Here is a 23,297-nt window from a genome sequence, read left to right on the forward strand (position 1 = left end):
CTTTTGTGATATTGGACTTCAAGGTTTTGCCAAAATCTGTAATTCTTTTGCACATATAAAATTCACAGTACACCTGTATATATGAATTACACACAAAATTGGAACCCCACAAATAATAATGAGTCCAAGAAACATCTGTCTATGTAAAAAAATGTTTTGAATTGGTACATTTTATATTGATTAGATTGTCTGGCATCACAGCAGCAGCTAGCTAGTCCTAAGAAATAAGAACATTGAACATTAGATTTTTGTTCAATGATTTTAATACTGAATAAATCTTTGAAATATAAGGTTGTACTAGAAGGTATTCTTTTAAACAATGTTTCTGGTCTCCTTTCATTGATGTCTTGAGGCACAATAGCATGTTAGGTACCAGTGTAAACCAGTTAAACATGCATAATTGGAATAACTCTTGAACTTGATAAAAAAAATTATACTGTAAAAATGACCAATGCAGCTATCTGATAATTTGAATACTTAAATCCTAGAAATATGGCAGTTTTATTTTCCATTCTTTGGCAGGAACAGTGTGTCCATAAAAATGGAACTACATGAAGCTTAACACATTTAAAGTATTTTGCATAACAAACTTGAAATAAAAACAGCATTAATTGGGATTTGAGAATACTATAATGGCAAAAAACATCATTGAAGTTTTAAAAATAGACGCAACTGACAGGACTGGATAATATCATATAAATCATATTTGAAGATATCATGTCCTATATATAACACACTTTATACTCAGTCTATGATAATGTTTTACACTGTTGTAATAGAAAATGACAGCACTTGACTTGTATATCTGTATCACAACCTTGTACATGAAATCTATGCTGAAACCCCCTGAGTGAACCAAATAAAAGCGGTGGCAGTTCTTTTGGTAAGAGTTATAATCACTCTTTATTTAATTGTTTAACACCTGCACTAGCTAAACTGAAACACTAGCAATAAAACTGCGGTCAGTTTTCTGTACTATCAAGGCCTTCAGCAGCAAATTTTAAAGCATCTCTGATTCTGGAATGACTGGAAAAAAAAGATAGATTAATTTAGATTTTCAACAATTAACAAAAGTTATATGCAACGAGGATTTTATTGAGAATATTTTTTTCATATTGCAAGCATGAGGGGTCTGTATGTAGATTTTTTTTAGGTAGGACTAAATTTCTGTCCCTATCCAATTCACCTTCATTTTCTTTTAATTTGGCAATCCAAATTCTAGTCCTTCATCTCTGTCAGCCCCTTTTAAAGAATCTACTTTTTGTTCATTCATTCCCAAAATAAACTTACATGAAATATTTTCCACTGGATATTACACTCCTAACAATCAATCAATCAAATGATTTTAATCCTAACTACAGTAACAGTCCTCATTTGACTGCATTACTTTTTACAATGAAGTCATCTTTAGAAACAATTAACTTTTTATATGTCATTCTAAATGGGGAATTCAGCCTTTAATTAAAACCCATGAGCACCTTGGATGTTTTTAATTTTTTTTTTTACATTTGTCATAACAGAACCAAATAATGTAAAAATTGTTTTAACAACAAAGTGTTCATAGGTCACAATGCCTTTGACTATCACATTTCTTTATATTTAATCAGCTGCAAAATATAGGACAAAGCTTCTACTTTGCGTATGTTGGGGCCCTTTATAGCTTTCTATTCAGTGTGAGCCAAGGCTCTGTGTTATTTAAGACCGTACTTTTGACCTATAATAGTTTACTTTTGTGATTTGAATGGAGAGTTGTCTCATTGGCACTTATACCACACCTCTTATATCTATATAGTAAATATATTAAACATTTTCAAAGGTCAGTAAACCTTCAAATCAGGGTCATTGAAGAGTTGCATTCAAAATGCAATTATAAATATGTACTACCTTTGATGTTAATGCAACCCCAAAATTTATTACAACAAAATTAACCTGATATTGACCAGACACCTAACTATCAGAAAACATAGTGCCCACTACTATGGCTGACTGGACTAAATATAATACCTTGATGTTTTAGTAAAGTGAATAGACTGTGATACATTGTTTTTTGGTGATCTGCTAGAATCTGAAGGTTGTGATGGTAATTTGTCTAATGTGGACTTCAGCTGTTCCATTCTGAAATAAAACAATTGATTTATTATTGATGGATGACAATTGTAATCAGTGTCTTTTAGCATATTTCTGTTAGTTATTGTCAGTTTAGAATTTTCAAAGACAATTTCTTTATTTTTCCTTAATTAAATATGGTGATTACAACAAGTTAATGGTACAGTGATTTCTGCTTTTTATTTCTGCGAGCAAAATCATCTGTACATTCTTAATTTTTTATTTCAATATTAAAATAAAAGGTATTTGTGTTTATCTAAGATTCACTGACACATCATACTGGCATACAAGTGGAAAATTGTCATTGCTATATGAATGTTTCTCCATATCGTAGTCAAACTGTTAAAATAGTGTGTAAAATTGACAATGCAAGTTGTAATGTGTAAAATTGACAATGCAAGCTGTAATGTGTAAAAGGTGTGTAAAATTGACAATGCAAGTTGTAATGTGTAAAAGGGAAAGGTTTCATTACTAAAAATTTCACATACAAATAGTTGCGACATAACAATTAATACAAAATAACTTTTTTTTACATACTGTGGATTCATTTATTTTCGTGGGTACCAATTTTCGTGGTTTGAGGAAAACTTGCACATTCGTGGATATTTAATTTCGTGGTTTTGGCAAAGTCTGCATACATTCCTTTAGAAAATTTGTAATTCGTTGTATATTTAAATTCGTGGTTCCCCTGTACCCACGAAATCCACGAAAATTGGTATCCAACGAATATTAATGAATCCACAGTATTACATTAAAAAGGACAAGATCCAGAAAGTGTTTGTGTCTATAGGCCTAGTGATTCAATGTCATTATTGGCAACTTTTGGCTATAAAACATAGTCGTTCCTAGGTGTTGGCCAAAGGTTTCATCAAACTTTCTAGTCCAAAAAGGCACACAAGCATTGTTTTTTTGACAATACACCAATAATGTGCTGACTTTGAGGCTTAGAGGGGGGTGGGGGTGGGGGTCCTATCCTGAATCCTGCTTACAGTTTTGTCAAATTCTTATTTCCTGCTAACACTTTGTACGTCTCATATTTTTGTAATTTCATGTGATCCGCTAGACTTCATTTCCCGTTTTCACGGCACAATAATTTGACTTTCACGAGTCACGCTTAAAAATATTGTCAATCCTGCGTCACGCTTAGACCCCAATGAGACCCACTTTAGAATGTACTCTATTAAAGAGATAACTTAGACCCCAATGAGACCCCCCTTAGAATGTACTCTATTAAAGAGATAACTTAGTGGTAAGGCTTTTGGAAGTACTATTTTTAAGAACTAAATTATGTCTACTGTCAATTCTTTTATTTTCGTTTGGTACCAATTTTTGTGGATTGCTGAAATCTTGAATTTGCGTAGATATTTGATTTTGTGGTTCTGCCAAAGTCTGGATACAATTTTATAGAAATTTGTTTCCATTGAATATTTAAATTTGTGGTTCACCTGTACTCACAAAACCCACAAATAATAATGAATTCATTATTTTTATATTTTATGAAAAAGTTGGCCTAAAGTGAACCTTGATGTATATTGAAAAAAGTGCTGATGGATATTTGTGTCCCTTTTACCTTTCCATAAAATCATTTTCTATAGATTTCATATCACTGTCCATTTGTTTCATCTGTGTTTCAACCTGTCTTACTGTTATTACTGTAAAAGAAACATTTCAAGTTAAAAAAAACAAAAAACACCCATAAAGACAATGAATTTTACAATACTTTTTATAGCTATTTGTAAATCTAATTAAAAACCGATCTCTCATTGCTCCCGTTATCTGATATGTCCCGTGGGAAATCTAACAAGGTCACATGTGAGTGAACTGGAAGTTATGAATTTATAATGATATGCAAATGAGTTGACGACCTATTAATAAGCCAATCAAAAAAGTTTATGAATTATTTGGACTGACGATTTCGTTGTAAACAAAATGAATTACATCCCTTTACCTCACGATAAACTTTCAAGATCGTGGAAGACTCATTTTCATTGGTCGAAAAAGACACACCTACGAGGTCACTCACATGTAACCTCAAAGCGGGTTTTGTTAGATCTCCCACGCGACATATCAGAAAACGGGAGTGATGAGAGATTGGTTTTTAATAAGTTTAGTTGACTCTAGAATATGTGCTGCTTGAACTATTGACTGCATGCAGTTGAATGAGAGTCTCAATAATGAAGTTTTATTAGATTGAGCACTTTCTCACAGCCTGTACTTTTTATAACTCTTTTTAACTGAGTACCGGTATATTTCAAAGATTTTATTATGAATTGATGTAAATGGTTAGTAGTTACACAAATGCCATACTTGTTGTGAGTACTTGTACATGAAATAATATCCCAATCAACACAGAGAAGTAACGAGAGAGAGTGAAATCCCAGTACATCATTCCTATTTCATGAGGGAACAATCTGTTTAAAATACAGACCTGTGTCCATGCTTCACTTACAAGAATCTGACACAACTCTGTTCTACATTCTGTTTCAAAGATCTTTAGGATCATATGACTTGTCATAATGATACACACCAATAACAATATGAAGGCTGATATTTCTTTAGCTGGTGTGATAGTTACCAGAATAGAAAGTAAAACAGTCTTGTCAGATCTTTGGTGTACATGACATGGTGTCTCAGTCAGACAAAGGATCTGTATTTCAATCAGCTTATTGTTGTCTTGTATACATTCAGACCATGTCCCTGTTTTACCAATTTATTGTGTTATATACAGATAACTCGAGATGTGAGGTATAGTTAAAACTTACTTGTTGAAGCAGTCATTGGTCTCATTAATGGAGCACCTCTATGAGCAGCTCTTTTCAGATGGGCCTAAAAATAATGGCAATCATGTAAAAAATCAGCAGCAAAATATCAACAGTAAACACACAAAATATTAACATATTATATTTCTTACAGTGACAAATTAATGCCTATTGGTGACAAAAGATTACTCTCTCCATTCTACTAGGTTAGCTAGAGGTTAATATTTTTCTTACTTACAGAATTTTACTTTTCAAGTAGGTTCATTTACCCAACTATTTTAATACTTTTTATTTCTAGGTGCTAATGAAATAAAAATACATATCTTATTTGCAAGACTTGATTAACTTAACAATCATAGATTCTTAAAAAATAAATCCCATAATTCACCATGTATATTAAGAGCATTTGTTTTTATACTCCATGGTGACATACTATAACAATGCAGCAAGATGAAACAATATTTGTAAAACTCAAATTATGTTATGTTTCATTGTTACAATAAAACAATCTGTTTTAAAAGAAATATGATTTATTATTGCTATTTTACGAAATTTTCCTTTGATCTTATGGACTGATAATTTCCTTTCTCAGCACATTAGAGTGAATTGAAGAGTTATCGCTAGAAATTAAGGGTGCTCATGTTGTTGTCAATAAATTGATAATGTCATCATGTGTAAAATAGCCATAAACATATTATCATTGGTAACTTCAACTCAGTTGCATTTCTCAATTTTGCCGTACAGGCTCAAGCGAGAATCATACTTGTTGTGATGATCAACGATAATCTATAACCAACAAAATTCATAACCTACCCCATCCAGAATATCTAGATTAGAAAATTCTGCCTGAATATCTGACATATATGATATATGAATGCCATCCTCATCATTAGAGAAGGGATTTCCAGATATAAATAATTCTGATAATTCTTCTAAACTGTTCAAGGAGCACTGAAATAAAGAATATAAATAGAATGAAATTCAAAACAGTGTGGCTGTGGCCATTGATTGACACATTAAATTCATCCATTGACTGGGACAATTTACGTGAACGTTTGTCTGTAACGACCACTGTTCACGACGTACCTACGATAGACATTTAAACTGTGGGGTCACCAAATGTTTCTTAACGCCTTTAATTATAAAATAATTCGAAAAATTATTCAGAAATAACCTTTATGTTTTGATTTATATAACTGATATAAATCAAAACATCGTGTTATTTCTGATTAATTTTTCGAATTACTTTATTAAGGTGTCGAGAACCTTTGGTGACCCCATAGTTTAAGTGTCTTTAAAAAGTACATAGTGAGCTGTGTCGTTACATACAAACGTTCACCTAAATTGTCCCAGTCAATGGATGAATTTAATGTGTCAATCAATGGCCACAGCCACACTGTTTTGAATTTCATTCTAACATTGATATCAATGTAATAAACAGAGGTATAACTAAACTTGCTGTCAAGTATACTTCAATCTGGGAATGACAAGATGACTTCTAATGAGATTGTTTGACTTGAATACTGTGGATTCGTTAATATTTGTAGGAAACCAATTTTCATGGATTTCAGGGGAACCACAAATTTAAATGCTCAACGAATTATAAATTTCTTTAAGGAATATATGCAGACTTTGCCGAAACCTTGTACTCAAATATCCTCGAATAATGTAAATTTTCCTCAATCCACAAAAATTGGTACCAAAGTAAATAAACAATCCACAGTAATTAAATATACTCTTTCTTGCTATTCTGTTCTCCGGTAGCATAAGAGCTTATGGATTCTATCCTTTATACAAGATAAAACTTAAGTCATTAACCGTGTTATTAGCTGCGTCTCCCCTAATCACACTCAGTATTTAGGTGCAAAGTAAAGGCTGCTTGGACTAGTTTCAAAAATTGAGTTTGTGTAGAGTGACATATCTTCTTACTCACTTTTACCAGTGAACTCAGTTGCATGATTTTTTTATTATTTATTAGAGGCTTCGAACTAGCTGTCAATTAAGTACTGTCAGAAATATACCTAGTGGTTTTTTGTTGTTGGGATGTACAAGTACCCAACCACGTCCACTTGTATTTTTATCTATCTGTTGAGTTAAATTGTTTTCAACTGATTTTTATAATTCGTTCTTATGTTGTACTGTTATACCACTGTCCCAGGTTAGGGGAGTGTTTGGGATCCCGCTAACATGTTTCACCCCGCCACATTCTCTATGTATGTGCCTGTCCCAAGTCAGGAGCCTGTAATTCAGTGGTTGTCGTTTGTTTATGTGTTACTTATTTGTCTTTTGTTCATTTTTTAAACATAAATTAGGCCCTTTGTTTTCTCTTTGAATTTTTTACATTGTCATTTTGGGGCCTTTTATAGCCTACTATGTAGTATGGGCTTTACTTATTGTTGAAGGCCGTACGGTGAACTATAGATGTTAATTTCTGCGTCATTTTGGTATCTTGTGGAGAGTTGTCTCATTTGCAATCATACCACATCTTCTATTTTTATATAGAATGTTTAAAATCCTGCTTATTGTATTGGTCTAGTACAAAATATACTTTATTTTAACAAAGTAATAACCATATTGTTATAAAGCAATTCTTCTGAATGATAAACACATTATGTGTTATGTAATGATAATGTCCTACTTTTAAAACCGCAATCTAATTAACATTAGTTCTAAATACTTGCTGCTCAGTTTCGTGTGGCATGTGCTTCAATGTGCAGATAACTAATTTTTATTACATTGGTTAGAATTCATACAGTAATATCTGCAATAATTATCACAATTTTAAAAGTAGAAGAGTACTCACCACTTCTTCAAACGAAGCAATATTATTTCTGCTAATATTTAAAATTTCCAACACGGGAAAAGACGTTGGTATATAAGATAATTCTGATATGTGGTTGTCTGCAGCATATAACTCTGTTAATAACCTGAAAATTGTAAAACATTGGTGAAACCAGAGTATTAAAAGTGTTTATAGTACTATAAACCGCAATTGGATAAATATTTAATGCAACTTATCCTTGCCTTGTTTTCCGCAACTTCTTGTTTTTTTTATTATGATAATGTATCATATATTTTTTCAAGAGTACCCTTTTGTGCTTTTTCAAAATTGTAGTAATTGTTCAGGTGAATATGGTGAAGTTTAGTTTACAACAGCTCAAAATTTCAAATTGTATATATTTTCAATGACAAGTAGTGCGATGTCATGACCCAGGGGAAACACTCCCATCCCTCCACAGTTGAATCCTCTGCTGCATCAACTCTTCAGACAGATTCCTTAAAACGAATTAAGTGACATGTTGATTCGTTGAAAGGCTAAAATTCTAATCTTCTATTCCAATATGACCTTAAATTCCGATGACAGTTGTAATTATCCACTCTTCTCCTACTCAACATATATTTCGACAAAGCACAGGTAGCACATTTTAATCATACAATTTAACTTAAGTTAAATTTGCATGAAATATTTTGTCATTGTATTTTAAGATACAAATTATCTATCAATCAATCAAATATGCATTTAATTTGCCTCTGGACATTAAACAGCCACCCATCATCTTCAATTGAAGGAAGTAAATCCAATTAGTGACAAGGTAAAAATACCAGTAACCTTTTATGAATGTTTGTGTTGTCCATTTAAAAAACTTACTTGAGCTTTCCAACTGGTTTAATTGTTGTGATTCTATTATTAGAAACATTAAGTATCTGTAAATTCCCCATTCCTTTAAGTCCGTTTATATCTTTTAAATCATTTCCTGACAAGTCTATATCTTGTAATTTTTTACACCGATTAAAATCCACAGTCCGTAAACGATTATTACTGGCATTTAGTTCTTCTAAATTTGGTAAGTAGTTTACAAACTGCAAGTGAAAAAGCATTGAAATAATATTAAAACTGACCAGTTAGTCTTGTAGAACATGATTTATCTATAAGTTGTGCTATTGGCATTGATCTAGCTTTCGGTCATCTTTAAATCTCTAAGATTGAAATTGTGTCTTGAATTTAGTTGTTTTTTGTGCAGATTTGATGAGTGAAGCCATTTTAGGCTGATTTTTAGTTTGTTTTTATATTGTGCTGTTACATCCCTATCTTGTGTTTGGAGAGGGTTGAGAGCTTGCAAACATTTTAAAATAGTCACATTCAAAAGAAAGAACTCTGTAATTCAGTGTTTCTTGGTGGTGGCTGTCTGTCATATTTTTTTTACTGTTCTGTAATAAATCAGTGATTGTTTTTTGTTTTGTTTGAATTGTTCCACATTTTGTTGAGTAAACTTTTTTATAGCTGACAATACAGTATTGGTTTTTGGTCATAGTTGAAGACCGGAAAGTGACCTTTATCTACATCAATATGCTATATTTGGACTCTGTTGAATGATTTTATTATGTTACTTGAATTCAAGGAACTAAACCACTTTTATATATACATAGTATTATAAAATCTTCAGTCTGTATGGTGTGTTCAGACAGTATTCCTTACATTAATTAATACTTACAGAAAAATTATCTAACATATTACTACTAAGGTCAAGGACAGTGAGATGTGAACAACATGACAGTTCAGGAGATTCTATCCTCATCAGGTGATTAGAACTCAGGTTCAATGTCCTTATCTTTGTACACTGGCTCAAACTTTTTCCTACAGAAGTTCAAATATTCTTTAATTCTTTTCTTAAAAAGAAGTTAACATAATGACTTTGCAGGTTAATTTGAAATTTTGTCAATTCAAAATGTAAAGAGATATTTGTTACAACTTGTTTATAGGTCAAACACCAAATCCTCTTAACATTCTTAATTGTTAAAAATGATTCAGATGAATTAATAAAATTTATAATAACCAAAAAGAAAATATATAAAAAAGATGTGGTTTGATTGCCAATGAGACAACTATCCACAAAAGACCAAAATGATACAGACATTAACAACTATAGGTCACCGTACGGCCTTCAACAATGACCAAAGCCCATACCGCATAGTGAGCTATAAAAGGCCCCGATAAGATAATGTAAAACAATTCAAACGAGAAAACTATGTATGTTAGATTCTGTGAAAGTTTTGCTTATCAAAACTGAAGTTATTCTCACCTATAGTTTTAATTTTATTGTGTTGTAACTGTAAATTGCTCAACTCTTTCAAGCTGTAAAAGATGAAACAAAACTAGTACATAGATTAATCTTTCATTCAGTCATATGAAAGTTGTTATCCATTCGTTAAAATACTTGATCTTCTAAAAAGCTATGAGCACTCAAATTCACTGTCCAAAACTTTTCAGCAACTGTTAGTTTGCCGTCGTTAATCTTCATGTTCGAATTCATTTATCATCATAAAGGGAGGTAATTACAATTTTAAGAATAAATTTGGATATTTAGAATTTTTTATTCTGAAAATCAACAAGAAGAACAGAAATAATAAACAACTGTTGCTTTATTATATTGTTATTCAATTAATTTTGTCTAATGTACAAATGCCCAATATTCTGGCATTTTGAAATTTTGTATAAATTCACTGAAATAATTCATTTCACACATTTTCTGACAATATTAAACTACAATGGGGTAGGATGTTATTTTGAATACAAACCTATATAGATTTTCCAACTGGTGTATCCTATTTCCATACATTTTCAGCTCTCTGATATCCTATAAAAAAAAACACTTTCTATCTATATATCACACATTGTATAATTCTGATGCCCTGAATTAGCACTTACATGAAGAAAAAAGAAGCAAAACAACCAGATACTCAACGTATAATCTGTAAATGGTATATACTTATATTTTTAAAAGACTTAATTATGCAAAGACAATCATTGTTTAAGTTCTTATCTAAATAAATAAATATTGCAATAACATGTCCACTCCATTGAAGTATTAGAACCCAACCAGTTGACAGGGGGAGGGGGGGGGGGGGTAAACAAATCCCTGAAAGACTAATTTCCACATCTTACCACATTTTCACTTAGGTTTTCAATTCTGTTAATATGATTACAGGATAAATCAAGCACTCTCAATTTCTTGAACTGAAAAGTAAAGAATAAGAATAATTTATTATATAAATAATTAGTTTAAATAATATAAACATATTAATATAAAGTTTCAAGATTTTCAACCTTTTCAAGAATAAGTACATTAATAATATTCATTTTTCAATTTATCAATTAAACTGTGATTAACTAAAAAAAAAACTTACATATAAACTAATTTAAATGTGTCACCTCCATCCATTTAAATTATTTGAATTTATTTCACAATGAATTAAAACAGAATGTCATCATAAGGTTAAAGAAAGTTTACTCAAGAAGAGTGTGTACCCTTACTCTTTGTAAATTGTTGATCTTTGTCAGGTCAGCAGCATACAAGTTGATCTCATAAATCTTCTCTGGATCTCTCTCATGGTTGGCTTCCAGCTACAAAATTTCAAATCAATAAATTGCAGATGCAAACTGAAGCAGATATTTTGAAATACAATTTTGTAAAATGTCTATTTTTTTTAAAGAGTTTGTCTAAAGATTGTCATACTAAATACTGTGTTTATAACAAGAGCTAAGACATGAAGTAAATTAATGAATTTACCTACAAAATATATAATGGTACAAGAAAGTTCAGTAATGCTTCAAGTTTCATTCTTGTCCACTGACTGTATGCCAGAATTTATAAACAAGATGACCATTTTGAAACCCAAATGTAAAGTTTACAAATGTAACTTTCCTGAAATTGGGTGTATGTACAATTGTTAATCATATAATATTAAAAGGTAAAAATACTGAAACAAATGCAATGTTAATTTAATTAATTATAAATGTATAATTTCTGTGACAGTGCATATGTCTATTCTAATAAAAATATACAAATATTGAAATTTCTTTTCATCATTTTGAAGTGCACTTTACCGGTTACAACTTATCTCAATAAAATATTAGTATATATCACTTAATGTGTTACGCAATCACTTACAATTTCTTGCTCAGATATAGTCTTAAACTTATGAGATATTTCATCATCATCATCAAGTTCTTTCGGTGCATCTGTCTGTTGATTGCCTGATGAAGGACGACTGCGTCTTTTGGCGGATCCAGACGAGGGACGTTTACTGCCACTTAATTTTCTGTTTGGGATGTCTACTACATAGTCAAGATCAGTTTCAATTGAATTCAGCGGAGGACGCCTGGCTTTTTGTACCAAACTGGAAGGTGGTAGTCTTTGTGCACTAACTTTTCTGTTTGGAACATTGACAAATTTGATATCATTTTCTTGTAAACCCTGACTGTAAGCAGCATCCTGAGTAATTGGTCCTCTATAACTTAGTCTCTGACTTCTTGAACTGTGAGGACTTGGAGGGCTTATTTTTGTTCTTCCACTATCAGCGATAGGGAGTGTAAAGGAATTGCTGAAAACCATTAAATATAAATACTTTAAACTTAAGAACTGTTTCAATGTTTTAATCATTTATGATTGTAAAAATCTTAAAAGTCTAAATTGAGGACTGTTGTTTCCAAAAATTAAAACAGCACAATATTATAATGTCATGTGTTGAAATGATTTTCTTGGTTAACCTTCATCAGGAAAGCTTAAAGCTGAATATTTTAAATCCTTAGTTTCTAAACATTTCAAAAATTTATCAATGGACAATTTTAGAAAGATTTGTTATAAATCATGTCAGTACCAACTGATGCTTTTTAAATCACTTCAAGAGTCATCTTAACATCATGACTCTTAACAACATATACCCAGGCTAGAAATCCTCACTAACCCTACTTTTTGTTTAGTTGGGCTCCAAATACAACCACAGGGCATGTTTTTATAGAAAAATGAAATTGTCTCTTGCCTCTGTGTAATGAAATGAACTCAGGAATCTTTTCTTTAACTCAGCAGTAAATACACCTCAGTGCTCCAACTAGAATTCAAAAGGGGCAGAGTGCCAATGGAGGGCAGGGCACTTTTTTATGATAGGAGAAGGCACTGCTCAGTTTGTTTGTCTACTTCCCTGCGTGTATCACAATTTCACATATTTTTTTACTGTATATTGTTAATAAATATGCATAAGTTGTTGTTTTGATTATTTATTCTATAAAATTTGCATAAGAAAAGTCATCCATACTACATGTTCATACAACATGGCAATACACATTCATACTATTAACCAAAAAAGGCAAAATAAACTTACTATTCTCCCCCACCCCCTCTCCTTCCAAAAAAAAAGAACATAAACTAAAAATCTCATAGTTTACCATACATGTACATGACAGAGTAGTTGTATTTCAAAATGTTCATCTAAAGCTTGGCCTCAAAACCTGTTTTCATTGTTTGTGTTTAGGACTATATTATCTGGTGTAGCTTCATCCACTTGATTTGTAATGAGAGTTTTAACTGCACACTACCATTTATGTAAGTTGATAGCTTGACACCAATCAAACAAATTTCATTCATATTTCTTTCTTGAGAATGTATAAAACATGGATTGTCAAAAGTATGATTATCAAACATAAATTGCAATATATTTTTTTTGTATGTTCAAAGACAGTTAATATCCTTAAGGTAACATTCTTATATAATTTTGTATTCAATTGGTTATTTTTTCCTATTTTTAGTGCTAGATAATATTTTCATGATTTTAGGAGCAAAAATTTGTAATAAGCTTTTTCAGGGGAAGTAACTCCAAAATTAATTTCCAATATGTTTACGTCTGCTTGTCGCTCACAAGTTGAGATCAGCGTCGTTTCTGTGAAGGCTTATTTTTATTTTGATTACTTCAATTCAGTTCTAAATTCATTAAAGTCTTCATTCATACACTCTTCCATTGTGACTTGGAGATGGAAAAACTGACACATTCATCAAATTTATGACAAAAAGGTACATTGTCTTAATTAAATTATCTAGTAATTAACACCTTTGAATGATATGATTAACCTCGTTACCTGAGGGCAATCGCCAGGTATCATATATGTAATTTAACTTCTGATAAGAAATCGATGAAACAAAAGGCAATTTTACCAAAACGGCACAAGGGTTTTTTGGAAAACAGCGTCAGGGCAGAAAGGCGCGGCTGAGGGCACACAGGGCGCGGCGCCCTTCTATTTTGGGCTTACGAGACCACTGCACCTTATAGCTATTTGTACGCCATTGCTGGACATCAAAAAGGTTTCCAAGAAAATTTAAATGTCATAAGGCCAAATAAATAAATGTGTGTTTCCTATCAGTAATAATTACCATACCCTCCCTATTTTGGGCTCAAAAATAGCCTGTCTTAATGTCCCTCCCATAGACTCAATGTAAAAAAAAATGGTAAAATACATTTGTAACAATCACTAACAAAACATTCCTACCCTATTTGTTTTAAAGATGTAATATGAAACACACATATTATTTTTTTTGGCCTAGTACAAAATATCTGATGCCACAAAAAGTGATTGAAGTACCAATAGTTCTAGCGGGACAGATTGTTGGGTGAACCGGGACAAATTTCCAAATAGTGATAAGGTGTACCGCATCTCACAAAGTAACAAAAAAATAAAATTGTCTGGCACATGTTATTTCTTTCAGCTTTGGCTTTTTATCTTTAACGAATGGTTTCTCATAGACATTATCATTGTAATAGATGTGCCTTGATGTGCCTAGGTTAATTCCCCTTAATTTGGACAGATTAATTATTTAGTATTTAAATGTTTCTTTTAGGTTTGATTTGGTTTAAATATAGTAGGATAAAAGTAAAGGATGTTGATTTAACTGTTTTAGTATTTAACTTTTGATGTTTTTATAATGTTTTAAGAATATTCATTTATTTAACTTTTCTTCAGTACCTTTTATGTTCAAGTTCTTCTGATTAATGACAAGTTTAGGATATCATTTGATATTCAGTCGGAGTCGGCCTTGCACAGGCCTCCAAATACTCGCCGGACTCATCAGCCCACCCGAGTTCAGAGTTAGCCACCACTTCGGTGCAGTTCGCCAGAGTTAGTCACCCTGTTTTGGTGCAATTTTACTACTTTAAAACACAACGCGAAGCCAATTTACTTTACTTTACTTTTAAGACTAACTCTGGGAACACTCTATTTTTCATTTTACATTTGAAATTACTTTATTTTTGAACTCCATTTTAGAAAGTTTTCTGACTCCTGTTTATTTCCGACTTTGTTTAATATTCATGCAATTACTGTACATTTGTGAATAAAATATAGTTTCATTTTATTAATTGTTTGTTGTTCAGCCATAATCTGATATCAGGTATCCCGATGGTCGAATAGGGACGAAGTACTGGCCACTACACGTCCCGGGAGGTGTCGTCACCGACCCTCTCCGTTACATCATTGTCGTGTTTGTTTAATATATACATATGTTTTTATTCATTATCCTAATCCACTTTAGATAAACTTATAAAGATTATTTATTATTCATGTTCATAACACACCTCGATTTAGGTTTTCTAGGACGAACGGGTGGATTTCCAACAGGTAGAACCCCAATCTGCCGACCTACAGAACTTGGTACGGATGTAGTGCCTCTTGTCTTTACTTTTCCATCCATTATTATTCATTTTTCGCTAAAAGGTACGGGGTTTTGGAAAAAATGTTTACATTGGTTTCTAATGATGGCAGCCATTTTTGGAATTTTGTATTTTAATTTCTTCACCGGTAGCGGTATGGAAACGTTCAGTTTTCCGTCTACATGATACGCTCCAAACGACCAAAAACTATTGATTCATTATAACGATAATCATTTTTAATCTGATAACTAAACTACAATATTTTATGTATTTTATTCATTATCAAGTATAAGTTAAGTCTGCCTTATTTTCAGTATAAAGACAAGGTTTTAAAAAAATAATATCTGCACCGACTATAACAAATAATTAACGTCTCAGCTAACATTTTGAAATAAAATAGAATTGTTAACAGTCTTTACGGAAGCAGCTTGGAATAGAAATTGACGTTATTGTGTTGTTTATAGACGCTCGATCAACCCATATGTTACATAATATAATACCAGAATCTTGTGCCAAAATATCATTGATGCTTATTGATTGTTAAGCTTGACATGAAAAGGTTGCACATCTCTTATTTCTTCCCGCAGAATAGTGCTTTATAAAAGGTCCAGTTCAAGTAAATAGAGGAAACAGTACTGACGGAGAAACTGAATGTCTGTTACTTAACTATATTATTACCTCTTAGTATATTTCTATCTTTTAGTTATAAAATTGTTTTACTTTACCATGTGTACTCTATTTCCTACAATACGCTTATACATTTAGAATGTTTGTCTGTGCCCTGCTGGTGATATTCTCTTGTGTTTCTGTGATTAAGTCCGAGACATGTTATGGAAAAGACGAAAAGTCGATCATATCTGACATACGGTTATCGCTGAAGACATTGGAAGACAAACTTAATGGTAAGAACAATATTTAAGACTCAAAACAATCTAGAACAGAGAAGAAACTTTAAAGATAGACATGCATCAACGCTATATATATTCTCTGTACCATATATATATATTAAATCTGTATATATGATAAAATTGAGAATGGAAATGGGGAATGTATCAAAGAGACAACAACCCGACCATAAAGCAGACAACAGCAGAAGGTCACAAACAGGTCTTCAATGCAACGAGAAATTCTCGCACCCGGAGGCGTCCTTCAGCTGGCCCCTAAACAAATATATACGAGTTCAGTGATAATGAACACCATACTAAACTCCAAATTGTACACAAGAAACTAAAATTTAAAATAATACAAGACTAACAAAGCCCAGAGGCTCCTGACTTGGGACAGGCGCAAAAATGCGGCGGGGTTAAACATGTTTGTGAGATCTCAACCCTCCTCCATACCTATAGCCAATGCAGAAAAGTAAACGCATAACAATACGCACATTAAAATTCAGTTCAAGAGAAGTCCGAGTCTGATGTCAGAAGATGTAACCAAAGAAAATAAACAAAATGACAATAATACATAATAACATCAGACTTCTAGCAGTTAACTGACATGCCAGCTATTCATTTATTAGGAAAATCTCCAAGATGTCCAGAAGGTTGGAAGCAATACAAGAATCACTGCTATTACTTCTCATCAGACAAAATGTCGTGGTTTGAGGCTGAAGTAAGTCTAGAAAAACTTTTTAAGATCTTATTATACACCGAATATGAAAACACCATCGAGTTTTGCTAGTTTTGATTATACATCCTCTCTTGAAGTTGTATTTTTCATTTCTAGACTTCAATAGTTTCTGTGTTTTTATTGTTATACATTCTATAATATGTTAGTGAATGTGATGAACAAATGTTCTACTTGAAATCGACCCCAATAGAATGTCTGATAAAATTATGGTTGGCGTCATACACTTACAACATGGGACAATTGTGTATAACAGTACAACATAAGAATAAACTATAAAATATAGTTGAAAAATCAGCTGTATTGTGAAAAAATATATACCGGCCGACTCTGATTGAAGCCTTTTGTATTATATACCTACAGAGATTATATGTCTCTGATATCTAGTATTGTTTGATATACTTAATATATTTATGTTTCAACCATAATTTACTCTGTGCAATTGTCATCGACATTCACTTACAGATATTTCAACAATAACTTGTAAATTAAGCTTCAGATTTCTTAAAAGTGGCTTGATAGAGTGTCTGTTAATCAAATTACGCAAATATTTAAAGATCTTTAAAGAGGGGGGGGGGGGCAAGGGGTTTAACTGTTATGCTGTTATGGGGCAATTTAATTCTTTGTTATCTGTTATTTTGAAAAGATATTTGCTGTTAGCTGTTATTGTCTGATTCTTTGTTAGCTGTTATTGGGCTTTTAGTTTTTTTGTTATCTGTTATTGTGATAATGTATTTGCTGTTAACTGTTAATGAAAATTGGAATGTTAGTATTTTTTTTGACAGTCAATATTCGGTATAAATTGAAGATCGTTGGCCATTGGGGTCTACCACTACTAACATGTTTGTCCCGTATTCAGAGAAGGATTCCATTAACATATATATACCCATCACAGAAGTGAGGTCCAGGACAATTCAAGTATATCTTATGATTATCCTTTGCAATAAATTCCATTTTTTTTTTATGAATGTGTATTTAGAATTATCTTAATTTTTTGTAAGAGAATAATGTTCCTTGTTTTCCGTACGAACATATTAAATTAAAACAATTCTTAATATGACAAAAAGGAAAACATATGGCCAGGAATATCGACAACGATCTCAATTAAGGACTAGGTCCTAACAACCACTTAACCTTTTATTATATAATATGGTACATAGACTCAGCTCTGTGATTCTTTTCAAAGCAGAACCAAATGCATTGTACAATGAAAGTTCCAACCATGAACTTGGGTCCGAAGCTGCACATAACTCATTACAAACAAAGATTTATTTCGTTTCAAGCCATTGTTTCCCTACTAAACTATGTATTCTACTTACTAGTACACTTGGTACAATCAAAAACCTCAGCTGATAAAAAATTGTTCAAATAAGGCCTTTGAAAATAGTGGAATAAATTGCTTTTAGAGTGTCAAAATTCGTTCGAAGTACTTGATAAATTGCATGCTTATAATTGGTGCTTTTGATTTTTCTACCCTATATACCATTTTGCCTCATAGTTTTATTAAGAAAAATTCACACACCTCATTAAATGGTCATTTAGAAAAAGTCAGAATATTCAAACTCTTTTAGGTCACATTTTTTATTAGCAACAAAGGGAGCTTCAGTCAATATATATAAACAAAACACCAACGTTTCATGAGGACTGCTGAAAACATTTTTGTGTTAATGTCTGAAAACTGGAAAATCACCCCTTTTTAATTAATAAAACCCGTTAACTCGGAAACGTAAAATCTAAAATTTATAAAAATTGAAAGTTACCTCATTTTAATAGATATAAACAATTCACCAAAATTCCTTGCTTTGTGATAGCATTTTTGAGATATTATCATAAAACTGAAAAAAAACCACCAATTTTATTGAATAAAAACCCATTACCCAGAAACTTAAAATCTAAAATTTATAAAAAAAAAAAAAAAAAAAAAAAGGGAGCTCTACGACATGCTATGTCGTAATTACGACATAATTTTTTTTTTTTGAATGGCCCTTATCGGCTTCCGTACTCACGTCAATAGATATAAACTATTTCCCAAAGTTTAATGCAAATGGCATCTTCGCTAGCCAAGGGTTACGATCCACTCCCGCTCCCTTGAAGAGCGGGAGTGGGTCGTAACCCTTGGCTAGCGAAGATGTGCAAATGCAGTTAAAGAGTTTTTGAGTTAATGTCCGACATGTTGACAACAGACGGACAACAGTATACCATAATACGTTCCGTAAACGAGCGTACATAAAAAATATTATAATATATTGAGTAGTAATTTAAACACATTCTAGATACATAAATTAATACTAAAAACATAGTCATAAAAAATGGAATGCATTTATACAAAGGATTATATCCGTAATAAGAAATACTGATTTGTCAAAGACCATATTATTTTAATATTTCATTTACTGTTATCTGTTTTTGTCCATTTTAATTCCTTGTTATCTGTTATGAGCCAAATCAATTTGCTGTTTTGCTGTTATTGGGACCCCCTTGCCCCCTTTAAATTTGATGTATACCGTGGTAAAATTAGCGAATGGCCAAAAGTACATGCAACTTCGTTGTTTTTTTTATCCGCAGAGAAAATGTAGAAATATGGGAGCATATCTTGTCAAGATTGCAGATTCAAATGAAAACTCCTGGATCAAAAAAACGATTACTAGTAAACGTATGTGATTAGTACGATCTGAATGAGGTCGTTCATTTTATACATTTTTACATTTTTACTTCTAAAACATATAGTAAGTATATATATATACTAAGAGAACCATCATTTCGATAGCACTTGCGTATTACTAACGGTAGAATTATTTTTATTCAATTCTTAATTATTACAATCTTCAAACATTTATTTATTCAGCCAACAATAAATGTATGAATGCATAATGCCATTTATCGTGAATCTACAAACTTATACGTCCATGTAAAAATCAGACAAACATAATACCACCATCTTCGCTAGCCAAGGGTTACGATACACTCCCGCGGGAGTGGATCGTAACCCTTGGCTAGCGAAGATGAATACCACGTACTAGACACTACTTTGCTGTTCTTATCTTTTTTTGTGGAGATTTTATCAACTTCCATATTTTGCTTTTGCATAAGGCATAATAACATAATAATTCATCCAACACAAGATGAGACAAGGATTGGTCCGAGACCACAATTATTTCGTAGTGCATTTCTTTTAGAAGATAAATGAATATTTAAAAAATCCCAACTGCGCTTTCTCAATGAAATTTTTACAGTGTGTTGTACTACTTTTGGGACAAATCATATCAAAATTATAGAAAACTTCATCGGTTCTAACTCAAAATATGGACAATTTTATGTTTAGAGCGTCTTGAAATCTTTTGACAGCTTCCGAAGTGCTAATTTTCAACCTTTTTTTAGCTGGAACAAATCACTACTTTCCTTTAAAATTCTGAACCCAAAGTTTTTTACAGTGTAATTTCACCCCCCTTCTTGCAATTTGAGGCATTAAACATGGAGAAATAAATTTGGAAGGGGTATAAAAATTAATGGCAAGTAATCCACTAATATCCGGTGCAAACAATAACAATACATATTTTAAAAGTGAAGTTGTTTTTATTGCGCACTGTTCAGAGTAAACGACGTGTACAACTTTTTTGTTATTTTTATTTTTCGTTTTCCTTAAAAATGTAAGTGATAAAACAACAATATTGGCTCGGAGCAGCAGATCATTTGAAAGAAGGTGACTGGAGATGGATGAACGATTTGTTTAAAGTACAATACTCCGGGTGGCATCCCAACGAACCAAACAACTATGGTGGTAATGAAGATTGTGCGCTGATTTCCATAGCACATAGCAGCCTTTCCTGGAATGATGGAACCTGTAAGAGCAGTTTGGGATATATCTGTGAGAATCAAAAAGTACGTGTCTTTTAATACTTTGATTTTGTATACTGATCTATATATACTAGTATAAAAGTACGTGTCTTTTAATACTTTGATTTTGTATACTGATCTATATATACTAGTATAGAAGCTTCAAGTTTCAAGAAATCGACTGCAGGAGAAATGACCTGATTTTCAATTTTATTTCAAAATTTTTATGTACTGGATATATATATAATAACTTTTCCCCAAACTACATCGATAGCATAATAAGTCAAAAAATTCATTTTCTCGTTTATGACATCACCGGACAACTTTACACAAGCGTTTGATTGTCAGGTTATACAAGACGGGTGATACTAGTTGATCTTGGTTGCTTATTCGTCTGTAGCACATTGGGGAATCACTGATTTTTGGCGGGGTTAGTGTTTAACTTCCGTCAAGCTTTATCCTATTTTGTTTTGTGGGATGCTGTATGCACCGTACCATCTTTTGTCTTTTTCTTTTGATAATTGTAGTGTATTTTAATACTTTGATTTTGTATACTGATATATATATACTAGTATAGAAGCTTCAAGTTTCAAGAAATCGACTGCAGGAGAAATGACCTGATTTTCAATTTTATTTCAAAATTTTTATGTACTGGATATATATATAATAACTTTTCCCCAAACTACATCGATAGCATAATAAGTAAAAAATTTTGTTAAATATATATTATAAACGATACATCCACCTGTTAATCCATACCACGACATAAAGATAATTGTAGGACAGGTTTGCCGATATTAGAAGAAACAATTGGATCTTGTCTACCGCCCCCCTGAGACTACTATAGCAAGTGACCAATCTCTGTGTTATAGTAGTCTCAGCTTCCCCATAACATCTAAGCTCACACATTAAAAATTTAAAAAAATCTATAACACTTATATATATATGCTTACCAAAAAAAACAAAAAAACCTGAAATATAGACCAAGACTCCCCCTGCCCTCTCCTCTTAAATACAAAAGACACTAAAACACCAATTGTTTGTATGTCATTCAGTGAGGACTGTAGACTCGATCTTAGTTTAGCATGTTTAGTAATTTTGAATTTGCAAGATTAGAGATTTTTAACTTTTATGACGAAACATACTTGTTTGTTTCATTATTTTCTATTTCATTTTTCAGGGATCTATGTGCTTGCCTTGTTGCAAAGTGTAAAGTGGACACATAAAACAATACAACAAAACTATAAGTTCCTCGATGCTGTACATGTTTATCAATGAATAAAGATTTTCACTCTCAAATAAACTTTTAATTGTATCATAAGGTCTTCGGAAATGTATCCAGATAACCACACCTTATATACTTATCATTTATAGAAGTCATTTCAGTTGTCTGAATTCTTGTTTTATCTAATCAGTTAATGACCTTAAACTATATTTTCATTTCAATATGCAAGATTTCATTATTACATTAATCACATTAGTTGTTTGAAATATTTCTTTATATCCTGCAAATTGTTATCTGTATCTTTATTAGGTTATTATGTTGGCCATGTTTTTTTAATTCAGTTGGAAAGAAATGTAGAACTCTTGTAAAGTTATTTTCATAACTATTCCCATCTTCGCTAGCCAAGGGTTACGACCCACTCCCGCTCTCTTCACCCTTGGCGGATTGAGCCAACATTTGTGATAACAATGTTGCGTCATCTTCGGAAGATAAAAATCACGCCCATTCCGAATACATTATTCTTGACCAATGGTAGCACTTGAAATCTTCAATTTGGAGGTAAAAACACGGTAGCATCTAGATTCTACATAGTTGGTAAAGCCGGAAATGAAAATATACGTCAACATTCATGCATTTGTGCATGAAACATACACAGGAACTTCTATTGGTTGATTAAAAACATTCAAATTGTCACTAAATATAGTCGTATGTGTAGGGATGTAGACTTGTTGCACAATAAACACGTGGTAATTGTTTACAAACACTTTATGCATTTACATGTGATCATGTTATAGGCGCTTTTTGATTGGATGCAGCGAGTTTTGACTGCAACCAATAAAAATCCTTACCTTGTGTCTTCGAAATTTTATCTCAATCCGCCAAGGGTGAAGGAAGCGGGAGTGGATCGTAACCCTTGGCTAGCGAAGATGAACTATTCCATAAGTTTGATAAAAATAAGGACAATGTAAAAAGTTTACGGACGACGACCACGAAGGTTGACGAATTTGAGCGAAATAGCAGACATGACCTTTTATATCGGGCACATTTCAATAGAGAAATATCTATAGGCTGGCACATCTTTGTAAATCAAATAAAAACGAAAAAAAATATTTTCAAAATTTTGCGCGTCTGAGTTTCATATATTTCCATGGAGTTTTGATAAAGTTAGTGATGTTTTTTAACGGTTACCACAGACTGAACTTATGTTGACGACGGAATGTAGAACTCGTGTAGGGTCTCTATAACTCAACGAAAGCAAGGATTATATATAGGTT

General features: G+C 32.0%; 1 protein-coding gene and 2 long non-coding RNA genes across 3 annotated transcripts; 2 read left to right on the plus strand and 1 right to left on the minus strand.

Annotated features, from left to right (window-relative positions):
• Nucleotides 1–449: 449 nt before the first annotated feature.
• Nucleotides 450–15,482, minus strand: LOC139489214 (protein phosphatase 1 regulatory subunit 7-like). Its single transcript, XM_071275423.1, has 14 exons — nt 15,267–15,482; nt 11,816–12,248; nt 11,179–11,268; nt 10,810–10,881; nt 10,443–10,501; nt 9,947–9,999; nt 9,359–9,501; nt 8,515–8,726; nt 7,669–7,792; nt 5,679–5,816; nt 4,869–4,932; nt 3,677–3,758; nt 2,005–2,115; nt 450–1,026 (listed from the first exon to the last, which is right to left on the minus strand). Exons 1-14 carry the CDS (start codon nt 15,380–15,382, stop codon nt 963–965), a joined length of 1,761 nt encoding a protein of 586 aa, XP_071131524.1. The 5' UTR covers nt 15,383–15,482; the 3' UTR covers nt 450–962.
• A 622-nt stretch (nt 15,483–16,104) lies between these two features.
• On the plus strand, nt 16,105–16,949 carry LOC139490474 (uncharacterized). Its single transcript, XR_011656346.1, has 2 exons — nt 16,105–16,243; nt 16,858–16,949. It is a non-coding gene; the product is annotated as an uncharacterized lncRNA (long non-coding RNA).
• A 3,667-nt stretch (nt 16,950–20,616) lies between these two features.
• Nucleotides 20,617–22,101, plus strand: LOC139490475 (uncharacterized). Its single transcript, XR_011656347.1, has 2 exons — nt 20,617–20,843; nt 21,979–22,101. It is a non-coding gene; the product is annotated as an uncharacterized lncRNA (long non-coding RNA).
• Nucleotides 22,102–23,297: the final 1,196 nt, after the last annotated feature.

Source organism: Mytilus edulis, chromosome 9, assembly GCF_963676685.1.
Source record: "Mytilus edulis chromosome 9, xbMytEdul2.2, whole genome shotgun sequence".
Lineage (NCBI taxonomy): Eukaryota > Metazoa > Mollusca > Bivalvia > Mytilida > Mytilidae > Mytilus > Mytilus edulis.